General features: G+C 41.8%; 1 protein-coding gene across 2 annotated transcripts in view; it reads left to right on the forward strand.

The window, feature by feature from the left end:
• Positions 1-18292, forward strand: part of DOCK1 (dedicator of cytokinesis 1) — a 282369-nt gene that overhangs the window by 188282 nt on the left and 75795 nt on the right. For both annotated transcript variants that reach the window (XM_032694686.1, XM_032694687.1), the window contains exons 30-32: positions 14016-14094; positions 14532-14632; positions 17863-17921. In XM_032694686.1, the coding sequence (XP_032550577.1) occupies positions 14016-14094; positions 14532-14632; positions 17863-17921 (239 nt within the window). The remainder of the gene's footprint in view (positions 1-14015; positions 14095-14531; positions 14633-17862; positions 17922-18292) is intronic.

Genomic DNA, 18292 nt, shown 5'->3' on the forward strand with positions numbered 1-18292 from the left:
GTGGGAAAATCAAAGGTTGGAATTGCATGATGTGCAGGGCAGGGTTTTAACATGGAAAGTTCTTCTGATGTACAAAATGAGCTCAGTACTAAAGGTTTGATATTTCAAAGATGTTCAGCCCCCTTTTAGTTCCAGCTCAGCCAGATGTGTGTCCTCACTGGGTGGGGCATCCCCTGCTCTCTGCAAGAGGGACATTGAGGGGCTGGAGCGTGTCCAGAAATGGGAACAGAGCTGGGGAAGGGTCTGGAGCAGCAGGAGCAGCTGAGGGAGCTGGGGGGGCTCAACCTGGAGAAAAGGAGGCTCAGGGGGGACCTTCTCACTCTCTGCAACTCCCTGACAGGAGGGGGCAGCCGAAGGGGGAGTCAGGCTCTGCTCCCAGGGAACAAAGGACAAGGGGAAATGGCCTCGAGCTGTGCCAGAGGAGGTTTAGGTTGGATATTAGGGAATATTTCCTCACAAAAAGACTTGTCCAACATTGGAACTGGCCGCTCAGAGCAGTGGTGGAGTCCCCATCCCTGGAAGTGCTCAAAAAACATGTAGATGTGGCACTTGAGGACCAGGTTTAGTGGTGGTGGTGGTGCTAGGTTGATGATTGCACTCCATGATCTTAGGGGTCTTTTCCAATCTAAATGATTCTATGATTCCATATGGATCTTTGCAACACATGTCCCTGACTCCCTGCAGCTCCTGTCAGAACATGTGCTGTGGGACTCATGATGTCTCGAGGTTGTCCTGGAGATTTTTGGCTTATTGAGCTGCCTTGGAAAGCAAACACCCCCAATCTGTTCCACCTTTGCTAATTCATATTAAAAAAAAAAGGCGTATTTCTCCACTTAACCATCATCTCTTCACATATGAACTGTTTCCTGAATTTGCCCAATGTTTATTTATTGTCCATGCTCACAAATCTGACCTTTTGAAACGAGTTCCCATCCCTGCATCCCCAGGGCAGGATGTCCAGGGAAATTACCAGACATTTTATTCCTGTTGTGGAATCACCCATCCAGATTTGTGCTGTCCTCCATCCTCATTGTACCCAATACAGGAATGAGGTTAGAAATTATATATGGAATCATGGAATTGTTTAAGTTGGAAATATCCCCTAAAACCATGGAGTCCAACCATTAACCCAGCAGTGCCAAACCCACCCCTAACTGTGTCTCCAGGTGCCACTTGACTGAGTGCTGTTCCCATTGCAGTTGTCATTAATTTAGGCAAATCAAGGTGCTAAAATGTTCTTGGGATTTCCAGCCCTGTCCCCATAAATGTGTTTTTAAGTAATTTTGAAAGAAACCAAGTGACACCCCAACTTCCTGTGCTGCACAAAGCGACTTCCCCAAAAAATCTGTGTTTACCATAACCTAAAGCTCCTTGGCAGAAGTGAATTTAAACAGCTGTGATCACCCAGTAATTACAGTTTGTCACAGACTAATATTTACTTCTTTGACTAATTTAAAACCCATTCGTTATCCTACGTCCAAATTAAGAACAAAGCCCCGTGTTGGTCCCTGGATGTGTAATTGCAATTAGGATGGTCTCTTCCAGAAATAATACATGTAGGGTTAATTTGGACCAAGAGTTGTTTCTAATTCTGCCTTTGTGTTTCTGTACAATTAAATTATCCTGCTGTGGCACAGAGAAAATCACACTTATTTGGAGCTGGGCTGGAACGTGGTGTTTTTAACGGAAGGGGTTTTAATGAGGCTGTGGAACGAGGGCTTGGAGCCTGGATTGTTGATGAAAACCAGATTAGTGATGTTTGCTCATTCCATGAGAGGTGAGAGGCTCTGATCGGTGTTTGTGGCCCCAGTTGTGAGTGAACAACTTTCCTAGAGCAAATTAGATAATTTCTGATGGAAATGTCAACTCTTGAAGGGCTGAATCACAGGAGGTCTCTGCATAAGTCTCTGTTCCTCCTTTTTTTGTGGCATTTGGCTCTCAAACATCTCATGACTCTTTGGGAATAAAAATATCATTTTATCGTGAATTACAAATTTGAGTGAATGTGCATAAAGGAACATACTTCCCATTGTGGGAACAGCATTTGAATGGTGTCATCACTCAATACTCTCTCATGGATTGTACTAAATCACAGTTTTTGAGGCTCTTTTGCACCTTCATGTGCTGTGTGTAGGGCAGAGTAAGTGTCTAACTTTCAATTATAAATAAAGTGAGAATTTCTCAATTCAATATAGCAAATTAAATATTAAGATAGATATAGATTTAGAAAAAAAGATGATAAAACCCCTTTCACTGTTTTCTCCAGTAAAATTTAAATTAACCAATCCAAACAGCAAGGGGGAGAGGCCATTCTTTCTAGAGAAAAAAGAGAAGACTTAAAATATTGGGGAAAGATCTTAATCTCACTTTTAGTGTCTTTTGGGTATCAGTTTTCAGAGATCGGGGTTTGAGTGTGCTGACATTACAGCTGAAATTATGTAAAATCTGGACAACCTGTATATGCCATTCTGCCTTTAATTTCTCTCCTTGCATATGGAAAAAATCCAGAAAAATGTGCTTTTTACCTTATATAAACCTTAGTTGAACCCTCCAGTTGAGCAGTGCTGGCCTACAGAGCTCCTGGCTGCTGCCAGGCTTTTTCCATAATATCTGCTGCAGATGGACTTGAAAATCCTGGCAGGTCTCATCTGTGTGAGCATCAATATCCATTGGAAAAGCAGATTTTTTCTTGCCCTTCACGAGTCATTGCAGTGCCAGTGGAATGAGATGGTTTTAAGGTGCCTCCCAACCCAACCCATCCTGTGATTCCATGAAATCAGGTTCTCTGGAATTCCTGTTATGAAATATTTTAATTCCATTCCGTCTCTTAATCCTGAGGAAGCTCTTTAAGCTACCAAATTATGCTAAGATAAAGGAACTTTAAAACTATAGAAAATTACGTAGCTTTTGAAATACAAACAGTAGTTTAGAGCACCACAAGACTAAAATTCCGTTTCTGACAGCTCAGTTTGTGAGGCAGAGCAACAACCTACAGGGGCTGCTCTAAAGAATCCTCACCTTGCCAAGGCAGAGCCATATCACAGTTTGCTTTAATGTGGACACAGCAATAAGGGCCTCTCTAAAACTGTGTAAAATCTGTTTACTTGCAGTTTGAAAATTACACTTATTTGGGAAGTTCCTGACTCCAGCACACGGAACTCCATCAATCCCGCAGTGCAGACGGGGCAGTGCAGTGCCAGGGAAGTTAATTTGGACATAGGAATGTGGTTCTGAGCCTCACAAGGACAAGCCAGCCACTCCCCTCCCAAAAATCAATGCCACTGGACTGATTTCCCTGCACTGGGTCAAAGAAGAGTTGGGCAAAAGGCCCACATAACATTTATGCACCATTTATGCTCTTTTTATGTTCTCCCCTGGCCTGAATTGCACGGTTTGGCTACCTCTAAATGGATAATTTATAATGCCAATGGCACTGAAAGCCAGCAGCTTCTCTTGGAGCAGACTGTAATTATTTTATGGGCTCATATAAGCAAAAAAACTAAGTGGGGAAAAATTCAGACCAGCCCCAATAGGAGATTTTCTCACCCAGAAAAAACTTCCTAAACCAAATGTTCATGGTGACTTTTTTCAACCAGTGCCTGTGTACAGAGTAACACCTAAAGCTGTCCTCATCTTATACAGCATAATGTCATAGAACCATAAAATTACTTGGGATGGAAGGTGCCTTAGAGCCCATCCAGTCCTGGGCAGAGACACCTTCCACCAGCCCAGGTTGCTCCAAGCCCCATCCAACCTGGCCTTGGACACTTCCAGGGACCCAGGGGCAGCCACAGCTTCTCTGGGCAACCTGTACCAGGGCCTCACCACCCTCACAGGGCAGGATTTATATCCGCAAATATATTTCGTGTCTTACTTATTACCAAAAAAATTTAGCACCACCTTTGTCCCATTGACACACTTGGCCATTTTTTATGACCCCGGTTGCATTTGACTCTTAGGCTTTGACTTCACTGGGCAGAAACTAATCCCAGCTGTAAAAATTCCTGGGAGGACTGGAATGTCTGAGCCAGCCCTGGATCCTCCCTGGCCTTGAGCCCATCCCAGGGCTGCACTGCAGCCCCCCTGCACAAGAGCCCCTTGGTGTGGTGCAGGTGATCCCTGTTTAAATGCATCTGTTTGCAGCGTTGGGAATGTCCCTCTGCTGCCCTTCAGTCCTGCTAGAACAGAAATAAGCAACATTCTTGATGTTACAGTGTTGTTATCTGCCCTGCAAGCCTGGTTTTTGTGCTGTATCATCCCTGTTTCCATGCACAATCCCTCGTTTGTGAGATGATTTAACCCTTTCCCCATGAGCCAAAAATCCCGCTGATAACCACGGAGCGGACGGGCATCGTGCTGGGAGGATTTGTGTTACTGGCAGGTATTGAAGCATCATACTGAAGCATTTATTCCACTCCTGTCTCATTTCTACAAACAGGAGGCTGAAGGAGAAATGGGAAGAACAGCAAAGCAATGATCTTATCCAGAGCCTGGGTGAGGGGAGTGAGAGGCTGTGCAGGAGGAGAGCGACGTTCCCGTCTCGCCTCACTCCCTCCCTCACACACCCCACTGCCTCCTTAAAGTGGTTTGTGTCACTTTAATATCTGAGAGCCACACTTTGGATCAAACACAGGCTTACCTAAAGCTCCAGCAAGACTTTTTTACTTTACCAGCATTAGTGTTCCCTTCACAAAGCTGTCAGCCACGTAAGCACCCGTGGAACAGCAAAGCAGAGCAGCTGCTGAGCTTTAGCCTGCTCATTTCTTACAAGAAATCACTTTTCAGCCTCTTCCCAGGGAGAACACACTGCCTGTATCTGTCTGCTGGGAAGCTGGATCCTAGTTTTGTGAAAGTTCTGCTCTGTGTCTGTGATTCCTTGTAGTTAGAAAATAAGGTGTAGGACTGGAAGCCAAATTCTGCTCCCATGGAAACTTTCTGCCATCAGGCATCACAGTGAAGTTCACATTTTGGGTGATGGACAGAGAGAAGGGACCTCTGAGCACACCTGATTGGTGACCCCAGCACTTAAGAAGTGCTAAAGAAACCTTTGGACATCTTCTTCATCTGCAGACCACTTTCCTTTTCCTCATTAGTATTCTTTGGCGGAATTGGATAAATTAAATCCTGCAGGAAAAAATTGAGATTCTTTTCCAAGCAACCTCATGATGTTTGTTTAGCCGGGTGCAATTGTCTTCCCAGTTGATTGCAAGATTGATGAAAATGCCAAAGAACCTGAAATGTAGCAGATCAATTCTATTGATTTATCCATAATTAGCTAAAGTAGCCTTAATCACCTCTAGGTATCCATGGAAATGGGGAAGATGCAGCAGGCCATGCCCTCAGTACAAAGCAGGGGAGGTTCCTATGCTGCAAACTGTGAGACAGTCAAGTGTTTGACAACCTTTTGCCAAATTCAGTCAGAACTTTGGTGCATGGCAGGAAAATTTATCTGTGGCATCCTTTCCCATCCTTCCCATGAATTAATTCTCTTGTAATTATTTCTCTTTCCAGACTGAATATTTCTGTGAAAAGCAGTGCAATAGGAAAAAATCGTCTTCTGCTTTATTGATTTTTACCTCTGCAAAAACTGGCTGAATTCCCACGTAAGAGCAAGTGAAAACAAGAACTAAGATGACAAGTCAGGTCGTGAGGCCCTGGCCCAGGTTGCCCAGAGAAGCTGTGGCTGCCCATCCCTGGAAGTGTCCAAGGCCAGGTTGGACGGGGCTTGGAGCAACCTGGGCTAGTGGAAGGTGTCCCTGCCCATGGCAGGGGAGTGGAACTGGATGAACTTTAAAGTCCCATCCAACCCAAACCATACTGTGATTCCATGATATTTCCAGAGGGGAAGGAGGTGGTGTCTGTTCATTGCAAAGATTTTTGTATTTTATTAAGCATTTCACTCTAATGAAAACTACTTGTTTAATGTCTCACCTGATGGCAGAGGTTTATTCCAGCAGTACTGCAACAAATTCCATGTTTTAAATCACAAAATCTCATGCAAGTTTGTGCCAACTACTATAATAGAAAGAGTCTCTTTGAATTCAGTGAGTCTTCTTCCTTTAGAATATTAACTTTTGGGTAGTGCAACTGTAATGCTGTCCACTTGCAATAGATGCTATTTTCCCAGCATTGTAGCCCTAGCTAAAAACTCCTAAATTAAATTGTCTTCCAGCATTTCCATTAGAAAACACTATTTCTGGGCTTTTATTGCCCTGCCATAAAATTCTTTAGGTGGTAAAATTTAGTGCATAAGGTTCTATCCATGGCTGGGGTTATATTTTAGCTAAAATTTCAGGAGACAAAGTTTACTGGGGCTTTTGAAAAAGGGTGTAGAAGTCTAAAGCTGCTTCTTTCTTGAATCTGAAGTCATCCAGAAACCACAGCATAGTCCCCAGAAAAGCATTTGAGAAAGGAGGAGAGCAAGGAGTCAGGTTCAAGGAGGTCTCCATCTCCAAAACACGTCTGGATACAGCCCTGAGCACCTGCTTCAGAGGCACCTTCCACACTCAACTTATTTTTTTGTTAAAATAACCCATTGTGCCTCTTACCCAGCCCTGATTATTGGTAGTCAGCCCACAAGTTTGTTCTTCAGCATTTTGTAACTCACAGTTATTTTTCATTCATCTGTCCCCATTGTTTCAGAGGACAGCCAGCCCAGAATATAAATGAGGGAAGAGCTATCAGTGATTATAGATAATATGCTAAAGCTGTTTCTGAAATATTTATTAGAAAATAGGTTAATAAAGTGACATGGAGCACCTGTGCTGGTGTGGAGTCCACATTATGAGAAGATTATGCTAATGAGAGTATTTAGTAGCAAGTCTTCTTTGGGATTACTCAGTGTTATTATCATCCTCAGCCCAGGAATGGAATTCAAAAGGCAGCAAATGATCAAGGATTTAGTTTCTTCTTTTTTTTTTTTTTTATTTAAAGTTTTGCCTGCTCTTTAGCCTGCTGAATTAGAGGATGTTGCAAGGAGTCTTTTAAGCACTTTTTAAATATTTTTCAAGGGAGAGAAAGGAGGAGACTGGAGAAAGGTGTGTAAATATAAAGAAGTGTAAAATGGAATTCATTGAAAGCTTCATTTGGGCTGGGCAGTTGTGAGGTTTGGAGGTGGGATGAGGAGCAGCTGAGGGCACTTGGTGTGTTCAGCTGGAGAAGAGGAGATTGAAGGGAGACCTCACTGCAGTTACAGCTTCCTCAGGAGGGGCAGAGGAGGGGCAGGCACTGAGCTCTGCTCTGTGGGGATCAGGGACAGGACCCCAGGGAATGACCTGAAGTTGTGTCAGGGCAGGTTTAGGTTGGATCTTAAGGAAAGGTTCTTCCCCAGAGGGTGGTTGGGTACTGAACAGACTCCCCAGGGCAGTGGGCACAGCACCAAGGCTGCCAGAGCTCGAGTGTTTGGATGATGCTCTCAGGCACATGGTGTGACTCTTGGGGATGGTCCTGTGCAGGGCTGGGGGTTGGACTTGATGATCCTTGTGGGTCCCTTCCCATGTTCTGTGATTCTGTGAGTGAACAGTATTACATCAGCAGTAAATAAAAAGGAAAGAAAATTTGGAAAAGGAGAAAAGTGTGGGGAGGTGCAAGGATACCTTCAGACTTGCTTGTTTTAATGATTTTTACTTTCTGTGTGAGACACTGCTGAGGCCCCTCAAAGCCTTGGGGCAGTTCTGGACCCCTCAGGACAAGACAGATATTGAGAGGCTGGAGTGTGTCCAGGGAAGGGAACAGAGCTGGGGAAGGGTCTGGAGCACCAGGAGCAGCTGAGGGAGCTGGGGGGGCTCAGCCTGGAGAAAAGGAGGCTCAGGGGGGACCTTCTCACTCTCTGCAACTCCCTGACAGGAGGGGGGAGCCTGGGAGGGTCCGGTCTCTACTCCCAGGGAACAAGGGAAAATGACTTCACTTTGCACCAGGGAAGGTTCAGGCTGGATACTGGGGGAAAATTCTGGGTTTAATTTATACATATTTAATTCCTGCTGTTGTTTAAAACTGAATTGCTTTGCAAGACTGGCGCTACAGGAGCATGTGAAGGTATTTGAGGTGATGCTGCTCGAGGAAGGCTTTGCTGTGCTATTCATGCCTTACTGAGCATTTGTTCAGGTTTGGGTTTTGCACTGGGATTTCAAGGTCTAGGTCTGCTGTTTCACACACAGCCTGACAAGATAAGAGGGGTCTGTCTCATCCAAGCACACTAAATTTGTCTCCCAGAGAAGCAAAAGCTCAGGCATGGAAAGCATGATGATGTGCAGGAAGGCTGATGAGCTGTAATAAAGCATTCATTATCCTTCCATCTAAATTAACTGAAATGACATCATAATAGTGCCTTTTAGAACCTCACTCCAATTTCCCTCTCTTTTATCAAATTATCAGCTAAACTGAAATTATTCTAAGCTGTATCTCTGTATTCTTGTTTAGATGATTATTCTGTCATTAGGGAAGTCATTTGTCCCTTCTTTTTCCCTCTCTTTTGATGTTTGCTTAAGGAAAAATGCTGGGGAGGACATTCCTCGTTTCTATTGTTTCATATATTCTTGTCATAAATATTTTGCATAAATACTTACAGTGTAAATGCAGATCCCTGGCTAATTAAACAAACTAAATAATGTAAAAGAATGGCATAGACTTTAAAAATATTTCTACTTTTGGCATATCTGTCTAGATTATTTCTCCAGAACAGTCATTTGCAGAGCAGTTTGATCTGTGTGTGTTACCTGATGTGAGGTGTCCTGTGTCCACTTTTCTTCAGCTCCTTTGACTCTTGCAAATATTTTTTATACAATGTGAGAAGCTGAGGGAAAGAAAATGGGGCACAGAATATTTTTAAACATGAGCAAATCAGGGCACTTGACTAATTAGGAGAGAGAATGGTTGGATAAAAAATGACTGTACCTGAGAGAGGAAAAAGAATGAGTTGTTTGGCACAGTGACTCCTGTTACATTTATAAATTGAATCCCTTTGTCCCTTCTTCATTTACAATTGTCATTGGAAGTCAGGATTTGATGTATGTTCCCAGCCTCCTGGAGTCAGTGAGGTTGTTTGTAGGAAAAAAAGAACCTTTTGGAAAACTACAGCATCAAACCATTAATTGTTACACTATTTGGTGGAGCAATCTCTGAATCTACAAACCAATTAACCACCTGAGGGCCCCGTGAAAGGGAATAATCATCAGTAACAGGAAAAATACCCACAAGTCAGCGGTTGCAGTTGAAGCTGGTCCATGGAGCAGCAGCATATTATTGGATGTATTGACTCTGGACTGAGAGTCATAAATGAGGGGAAATTACTGAAGAAATTACTGCCCAGGGCAGGACGAGGGGAATGTGCCCAACCAGGTCACAGATATTTGCTTAATCTGGCTTTTGGGTTTGTTTTGTTGAGAATTTCTGCCCTTTATGACCTGTATTTCCTAACATCCAACCTCTGCCATGGTTTCCTCCTCTCCTGTCCTCTCTCACCTGAGCTCTCCCCATATTTTTGTGTCATTCTTGAGGGGTGGTGACTTGAACTGAACAATATTCCAGCCAAAGCCTTTCCAGGGCCAAGGAGATGGGAAGAAATAGTTCCTGTCTCACAGTGGACCCTCATCCTAAGACAGCCCTGACCAAGCTTTTTGGGACAAGATGGCACTTGGAGTTCTGCTGTTTTGCTGCCCAGCAGCTGAACATCCCACTGCTGCAGCCTTTCCCTGTGTGTCTGCAATTCCTTCTTCCTGCTGGATCATGGAGAACTGCAAAACAGCTGAAGAGGGACTTTGGAAAAGGAGTGACAGGACAAGGGGGAATGACCAGAGGGCAGGGTTAGGTTGGATATTAGGAAGGAATTGTTGGCTGTGAGGGTGGTGAGACCCTGGCACAGGTTGCCCAGAGAAGCTGTGGCTGCCCCATCCCTGGAAGTGTCCAAGGCCAGGTTGGATGAGGCTTGGAGCAACCTGGGGTAGTGGGAGGTGTCCCTGCCCATGGCAGGGGGTGGAACAAGATGGACTTTAAGGTCCTTTCCAACCAAAAGCAGTCTAGGATTCTATGGAAGCTCTAAACACAGAATAAGAGGACAATCCCTATCTGAAAGGACCAGACTACAGGAGAAGAGGCAGCAGAAAGCTGTGGATGCACTTGGGAGTCATCCCCATCCTCACTGATCCCCTGGGGCTCAGCACACACAAACCTTGTGTGTCCAGGACGTTAATTTGGTTGTTTGGTACATTCTTATGCCCTTTAGCAATGGTCATTCTTCCTCCCACATATCCTGAAGTGACTTCCTTCCCTAATCATATTCCTTCTATTCCACTCACATCATAGGAAATGTTAATTTCCTTCTTTTAATTGGGTTGATAAAGTCTTTTGTCTAACAAATCTTTTCCAATACCTTAGAAGTAGGTTTTGTTGTTTTACATGGCAGCAGAGAACATTGTGTTTGCTTCCAGTCTCTCAACTTCTCTCTTTTCCAAGGTTTAACTTCTGTGGCTCTTCCTGACACAGATAATGTATTCTTTTGTTAATTGAAGCTGAATTTCAAGAAAAGCACTTCTTTTTATTCACATGCAACTGGAAACTAATCTTCATTATTAATTACAGCAAGATAAGGGAAGGCACTGAGGGTGATGCTCCATCTGAGTATAGGGGAGAGTTTTGATCACTTGTGTGTTGGCCCAGTGATGTCCAAGTCCACCTTTCATCCTTGAGTGTGTTCCAGCAGACAACTTCTTTATTCTTCAGTACAGAACTTTGCATTGTTTAATTCTGTCTATTTTGAAGAGCCACATTTCCCTCCGTTTTTTCAGATTTTCTGACTTTGAGAGTGAAGTTGCTGAAAATTGGCAGTACCTGCTTTGGAGGAGGATTAAAGTAACATCTGGGATGAGAAATAAAATATTTCTGCTTCCTCTTTCAAATTTTGTTTAGGCATAAGCCTGAACTGTTTTTCTTCATGGAAAGGGCTGTTCAGGCCTGGCACAGCTGCCCAGGGCACTGGTGGAATCCCCATCCCTGGAGGGATTTAAAATCCACGGGTTAGTGGTGGCCTTGGCAGTGCTGGGGAGCAGTTGAACTGCATCTTGGGTCTTTTCCAACCTAAATGATCCCATAATTCTGTGCTCTTACTTTTTCCCTCTAGCCCTGTGTCCACTGTTATTTCTTCTCATTCTTTTTCTCCAAGTTGCAGCTTGTTCTTGGGATGCTGCTTGAATCCTCCAGGTGTCCAGCCTTCTCAGCTGACACCTCTCCTCACTGTTGTGTGGGTCTGTAGGAGAGGACAAGGTGGGCAGGGGGCACAGAGTGGTCTCAGTGACCTCAGCCTGGTAGAAAACTGCATTTATCTAAATCCAGCTTCCCCTGTTGGCCCCATAAGAGCAAAGCTTCACCCCAAGGTGAAGGGGGAGTGCTGTAATGGAACCTCTCTGCTCTTGTTGTCCCAACGTGCTCTGGAACTTGCTGCTTCTCATTGCCAGGATTTTATCACAGACTCTTTCTTTTCCTGTGGCAGTCACAGAACAGTCTGAGTTGGAAGGGGCAGTTCTTTCAGTACTGGTTGAAACGGGCATAAAATCCTCCTTGACTGACATTTGATTTGCAAATGAAGATATACTGCAATAATAGTAATAGTAGTAATAATAATAATAATATTGTTCTATTGACTTTTACTGAGACTTCTTCACTTACCTGTGTTACAAAGTGTTTTATCCAGGAACAGAAAGACTCAGTGTATAATCAAATCAAATCAAAATCAAATTGGAGGTTGAATAAATAATTCAAAAATCAACACTGCATCTCCTGTCTGGATGTTCTTTTGTGGAATTTTGGAGGAGTACCTGCCTTCCTAAAGCCACCTGGGGACAAGGGCAGCATGTGGGCTGGGATGGGAGGGAGTTGTTTAATTCCAATTCCACTTGTGTGCTCTGGTCCTTCTCCAGTTGCAATGTACAGTAGAATCTGCATTATTTGTTCTTTATTGGTATCCACTAGAATGAATATAAGGGAAAAATGAGTTACAATTTAAAGAAAACCAATGGTATATAAAGTAATGAGATTGTGCCAAAGCTTAATTAGATGGAGTAGATTGAATACATCACAGTGATGTCTTGAGGCAGCAGAATTAAGTTGTAGGCACAGTCCTTCCTGAGTTGGAACCAGTTTTATATCCATGAGGAAAGGAGCCTTGGATGGCCCTTCCCACCACATTAAACTGCTAATTCTTCTGGGAAGATTTATTAATCTCATTGTATTATCAGGCTTTAAAAGCACAAACCAAACCAGGGCATAAGTCAACGTATCAAACTGGTGGTTGTCTGATTACACAGATAACTGGGGTTTCAATCTTGGTATGTGCTACAGCTCAGTAATTGAATCATAGATCTCAAATACATATATTTTAGATCAGTGCAGTGTTATTGTGTTTGCTGCATTCAGCTCATTTATAAAATCTCTTAATGAAGTTGTTGCCGCTGACAAAGATGCTGAATAATGGGCTGAAGTGCTGGTCCTGAAATACATCCTTGTGTGTGCTGGGTGCAAGGGCAAAGATGTTTCTGCCATCTTATCTATAAAGGGAAGTATTATAAAATATAACTACATATATGTATGTATTTAATTTTATATGTATATATTTGTTAATATTTTATAAATACTTTCATATTTTAAATTCTTTTGTATTTTCTTTTCTAAATTTATTTTCACTCTTCCATTATGCTACTCTGGGAGTGATCTGACTTTTTACTAGATACATCCCTATGACATCAAAATTTTTCCTTTATTAATTTACTTAAATACATAAATAAATAAATAACCTCTCTGAGGATCCCAATGCCTTACTCTGTCAATTTATATAAATACATAAATATATACATAAATGATGTCTTGGCAAAATGTTGCCTATATATAAATATATACTAAATAATCTCTTGGTAACATAGTGCCCATATAGAAAGATATATAAATAATCTCTTGGCAAGATGTTGCCCGTGTGTTTGCTGGAGGCTTCATTTCTCTTGGGTTACCCGAGTTTTAGCTAATTATTAATTATTTTTAGGAGAGATCAGTAGGTATCTTAAATTCAGTAAAAGATCTTTCCAGCTGCCTCTTGTAGTCTGTTTTAAATAATTCTGGTATTTATTTGTCAGCCTGTAGGAAGATTAAGTTTGTTATTTGAATTCAACAGTGAAATCTCTTTTTAAAATTGCTGTTGGGGTGGGGGAGAAAAGCTAGTTCATGTCATGAGAGGTCTTCATGTTGTTGGGACTTTGAGGAGACATAAATCTCCACCACAGCTTCCCAGAAGACAGACTCATTTGTCTGGGCATCAGCTGGCACTTGCAAAGCATTAATTCCAAGTTTTCAGGAGGACTCCAATGTTTGTTTTGAAAATGGAGATCAGGCAACCAAAGAATAATATGTTTATTTTTCAGCACCATGAATATGTAGCGACCTACTTCTCCTGTGCCATTTGGTTTTCTCTTTACAGCTTGTCAGGCCAACTCCTGTTGCAATTTAAGAAGCATTTTAGAGACTCAATAAGTACAGAGGGTACTAAATTAGCATTTTGGAAGTAGAGCAGTGAACAGTGTTTTGAAGATTGTCCTTCAGCAGCATTTCTGTTCTGCCACGAGTAAAATGTTTTCTGCCTCGTGTTTAAAAATGTGTTTTGTTTCACCTGCAAGTTAAAATACAACCAGTTGCAGGTCTAGTTTAAATACAACATTGAAATGTTGTAACTTTAAAAATATATATATTTTTCCTAATAAACTGAATTTTTAATGCTCTCTTGATTATCGTGCGGTATTTTAAAGACAAGTGATATCATCCCAAACATTCCACGTGTTGCTGCATATGCTAATTTACTTGATTAATTTGGAGAATTAATCTGCATAGAATTCTGTGTGGTGAGATCACACTGCTTTTCCAGTAACAGCCTCAAATTTCACTTTCCAGACAGACTCAGAATTTTGTCTAATTGGGATGCCAGATATACAAAGGTACCCCAGAAAAGTGTGTAATTATGTAATTTTCTCTTGATCTTTCAGAGTCTTCCTGAGAGCAATTAATCAATATGCAGATATGCTCAACAAAAAATTCCTTGATCAAGCCAACTTTGAGTTACAGGTAAGAAAAAACCCACCAGTGTCTTGGGGACTGATGTGAATGTCATAAATTTCTGCCCTAAACATTGTAATTTTGATGATTTTATGTGTTGTCCCGACCACTTATCCCAGTGAAGCTGTTTCAGGTATTTGTGATCCATTCTTTTGAGTCTTGCCATGCAATCCCAGAATCACAGGATGTTTTGGGCTGGATTTACTTGACTCATCAAAACACAATGAATTAGGATTTGCAGGTGGGAGATATTTCATGGAAACACAAAGACAACGAGGAGATGTGTTAAGAATTTATCAAGAAGCACCATCTCTGTGGTGTCTGTTATTTTCTCCTTTAAATATTTATGTGCATAATTTAGAGACTTTTAAGTTGTTTTGTAGGTGTGCAGGAAAACATTTCAGAGAATTAATGATACCTGTTCTTGTCATTTTGGGGGCTTTCAGCTTTGGAACAACTACTTCCACCTGGCTGTGGCTTTTCTCACACAAGAATCTTTACAACTGGAGAATTTTTCAAGTGCTAAAAGAGCAAAAATCCTTAACAAGTAAGTCCTGTTCGTTATCTAAATCAGGGGCAAGAACTCAAGGTCTATTGATATAATTTTAGTCTAATTTCTTAGCTAAATCTATTCAAATTGAGATGCAATCATGGTGTAATGAAAGGTTGGTTTTAAAAACATGAATCAAGTATTGCATGTGTTTCTACCCTCAAATCAAGATCTAAATTACATGATTCATTACTGATGAAGACAGTATTTTATGCTGCAGGATGTTCATAAAGTCAAGACTTTCCAGAAGTATTAACATATTATAAAACTGCATTTTTAAATCACTTTAGCTTCGTCCTTATTCTAATCTCATTTTACGTGGGCTCTTTATTGCTTAATCCCTGACGGCCTTTTCAAGGGAATTTTTGTAACTACAGCCAGTTTCAGTGTGATATCCCTGAAGAATGGCTTTGGATAACTGCAGCCTTGTCTGCTTCCCTGGTTAAAAGGGATTACATTGCCTGGCTCCACACAGGGAGCCTGAACTACCCCATTGCTATTCAGAATCCCACAGCAAAGGAAAGCTGTCAAAGGGAAAAAAAACAACCTGGAAATCAGGCTGGAGCATGAATATTTTGTTCAATCAGAGAATGATTAAGGGTGGAAAAGATGTCTAAGATCAAGTCGAGCCATTAATCGAGGCCACTGCTCACCCATGTCCCCAAGTGCCACATCCATATGGATTTTAAATCCCTCCAGGGACGGGGACTCCACCACTTCCCAAGGCAGCCTGTCCCAGTGCCTGACCGCCCTTTGAGTGAAGAAATTTTCCCTAATATCCAACCTAAACCTTGCCTGGCACAACTTGAAGCTGTTTCCCTCTGTCCTATCAGTATTTCCCCCTGACTTTCTTTGGGGTTCCATAGTAGTGACCTTATCATTGCTTAACTAAACACCAAGCAGAGAAAAGCCACTTGCATGGTTTCAGACAGATGTGTGGATTCTTTTTCTGTGTCATAATATTTGGAAAGAGCAGCTGTAAAAGCAGAGTGTTCCCATAGTCAGGTCACAGGTACTGCACAAAAATGGGGAATTTCAAAGCTCTGATTCCCTGAGCAAGTGCAGCTCAGGCTCCTTGTGTGCACAGTTTAGATGGAGAGAGAGAGAGAGAGAGAGAAGATGCATTTTTGTCACTGCACCTTCTAAATTCCAACCTTTCTGTATATTATTATGATAAGAGAAATCACAGTGACAATAGGGACAGTTCATCACTGCTGCAGTGACTTGAATTTAAAGGCTTTTTGCTTTCACTGTGTGAAAGGCTTTGACCAGAAAATTCAGGGAAGGCTCCACATCCCATCCCTTTTTTTTGGCAGTTAAGTTTTGCCCTGTAAACTCAACCACTCCATCATGAGTTCTGAGGTGCTTACTTTGGAAGCTGTGCTTTACCTGAGCCTTGAAAGAGAATTTTTAAGCTCTTTATCTTCTGATACACCTTCTATGACTCTTGGGCCTTCCTTGATGAAACAGGAATATTTACAAGTTCAGTGAAAAAGTGGTGTCAAACAGAGCTCAGGTTTTTGGGCTTGTGCTGTAAGTATCATAAATAACTTTAGAGTTACACGTTTGCAGAAAGAAATTGAGATGGTGTTGTAGAGCCAGGTAAATATATTTTAATTTAATTTAATTTTATGTAGAATCTCCTTGCACCCTCCACCCAACACTGGTGTGCACCTACATGAAGATTTTAGTTCAGAGCTGACCTGAACAAAGAGCCAACAGCTGAGCTGTAACTGGGCTGGAAATTCCTGTCAAATATGTTTGTGGACTGATAATCCCTCTTTGTCAGGATGGGAACGTTAAGCAGAAATCTCCTTTGAGTGATTTTTGTATTAAGCAGAGCAGTATTTCGTGTTGAAGAAATTCAAGAAATCAACAGACATTTCTCACTGCTGATAGAAGTAAATAGATTAAGTTGTTTGAAGTGGTTACTTAATGAAGTTTGCTAAATTGTAAATCTTTGTTTATAATGAATTTACAAAGTGTTATTTTCAGTGTAATCATATTTTGGAGACAGGAATCAAGACTATAAATTCTTCGAGATGCAATAAATGTGTGGTCTGGAGGCACTGACTTTCATTGCTGTGTGAAGCCACTACCAGTTCTGTGCCAAAAGGGGTAGAATTAATCAGTTAATTCAATATCACGCTCACCCATCTTTTTAAGTATATATTTCAATTAATATGCCGAATATTTAATAATTAAAATTTAATTATTGTAATTTGTGTGTTTTGCTAAACATTGCATTTAAGCATTAGGTAATAACAGATTCTTAATGATGCAGAAGATTCTCTTTAATCCACATTAATGACAGGGTGTCTCACTGTTATCCCACAGAAATCCTACAAGTTGCCAGATATTACAGTTTTGCTCATCTTGTTATTTAAGTAATGATCTTTAACTTACAAATATTCCATGTAGCAAATACGTTCTTGGAGCTCATTCTGGTTCATTACTGAAGGCAATGGGATGTTTTTCATTGGTTGAGCTTTTCTGGTATTAATGTGGAGAGGGAGTGGAATATAAAAATATCCCTGACTGGAGATGTGAGGTGTTGGTGGCACCAGCTTTGGAGCAGGGTTAGCAGGGATGCTGGTGGATGGGCTCTGCCTGGGACCACGGAATCATGGAATTGGTGAGTCCAAGATCATTCCCCAGCACTGCCAAGGCCACCACTAACCCGCATCCCCAGGTGCCACATCCACAGGGCTTTTAAGTCCCCCCAGGGATAGGGACTCCATCCCTCCCCTGGACAGCTATGCCAGGGCTGGACAACCCTTTCCAGGAAGAAATTTTCCCTAATATCCAATGTAAATGATTACAGTTAATCTCTGTAAGCATCCCTGTGTCCCCAGGGAAGGACAGGTAGTGTGAAAATAGTTCAGAGAGAGGTTTTGCACAGGTGAATGTTCTCCCCTTGAGAAGTATTGCTACAGAAATAGGATTTTAGGGTCTTTTGAGGAGAGCAGGAAACCCAGTTTGAGGAACAGAAGGTGCTGATGGGTCACCAAGGCTTCGAGCCTCTGTCTCTTCCCTTTTCCAAGGGGTTCTCCAAAGTTTGATGTTTGCAGGTGGCCAGGTAATCTCAGGAGTGTAGGTTCGATTTGAGAACCTCTTCTGTAATTTTCCATATTTCTGAATGCTGATCAGATTTTGAAATTGGATTTATCTGCCTAAAAGTATTAGATTTATTTTATTTTAATGGTGCTCTTGTTTTCCTCTTTCAGATATGGTGATATGAGAAGGCAGATTGGGTTTGAAATCAGGGACATGTGGTATAATCTGGGTAAGTAGCCTGAGCACCTGTAACATATTGCTTTCCCTCAGTGTTCTTATAAAGCAAGGACTATTCCTGGAAACATTCAAGGCCAGGTTGGATGGGGCTTGGAGCAGCCTGGTCTAGTGGAAGGTGTCCCTGCCCATAGCAGGGCATTGGAATGAGGTGATATTTAATGTCCCTTCCAACCCAAACCATCCTATGAAATGAACTTGGTTTCTCTTGAAATAATGGTAGACTTCCAGAAGGCTTTTAAAAAGCAGGTGATTTAAGAAATAAATCTGCATATTTAATTCACCATTTAACGTTGTTACTATTTATGTATCTTCTGTTTTTTCATGGTATTCAACCTCTTGCTAAATACAAAAAGAAATATTATG

The sequence above is a fragment of the Chiroxiphia lanceolata genome, chromosome 8 (assembly GCF_009829145.1).
Source record: "Chiroxiphia lanceolata isolate bChiLan1 chromosome 8, bChiLan1.pri, whole genome shotgun sequence".
Classification (NCBI taxonomy): Eukaryota; Metazoa; Chordata; class Aves; order Passeriformes; family Pipridae; genus Chiroxiphia; species Chiroxiphia lanceolata.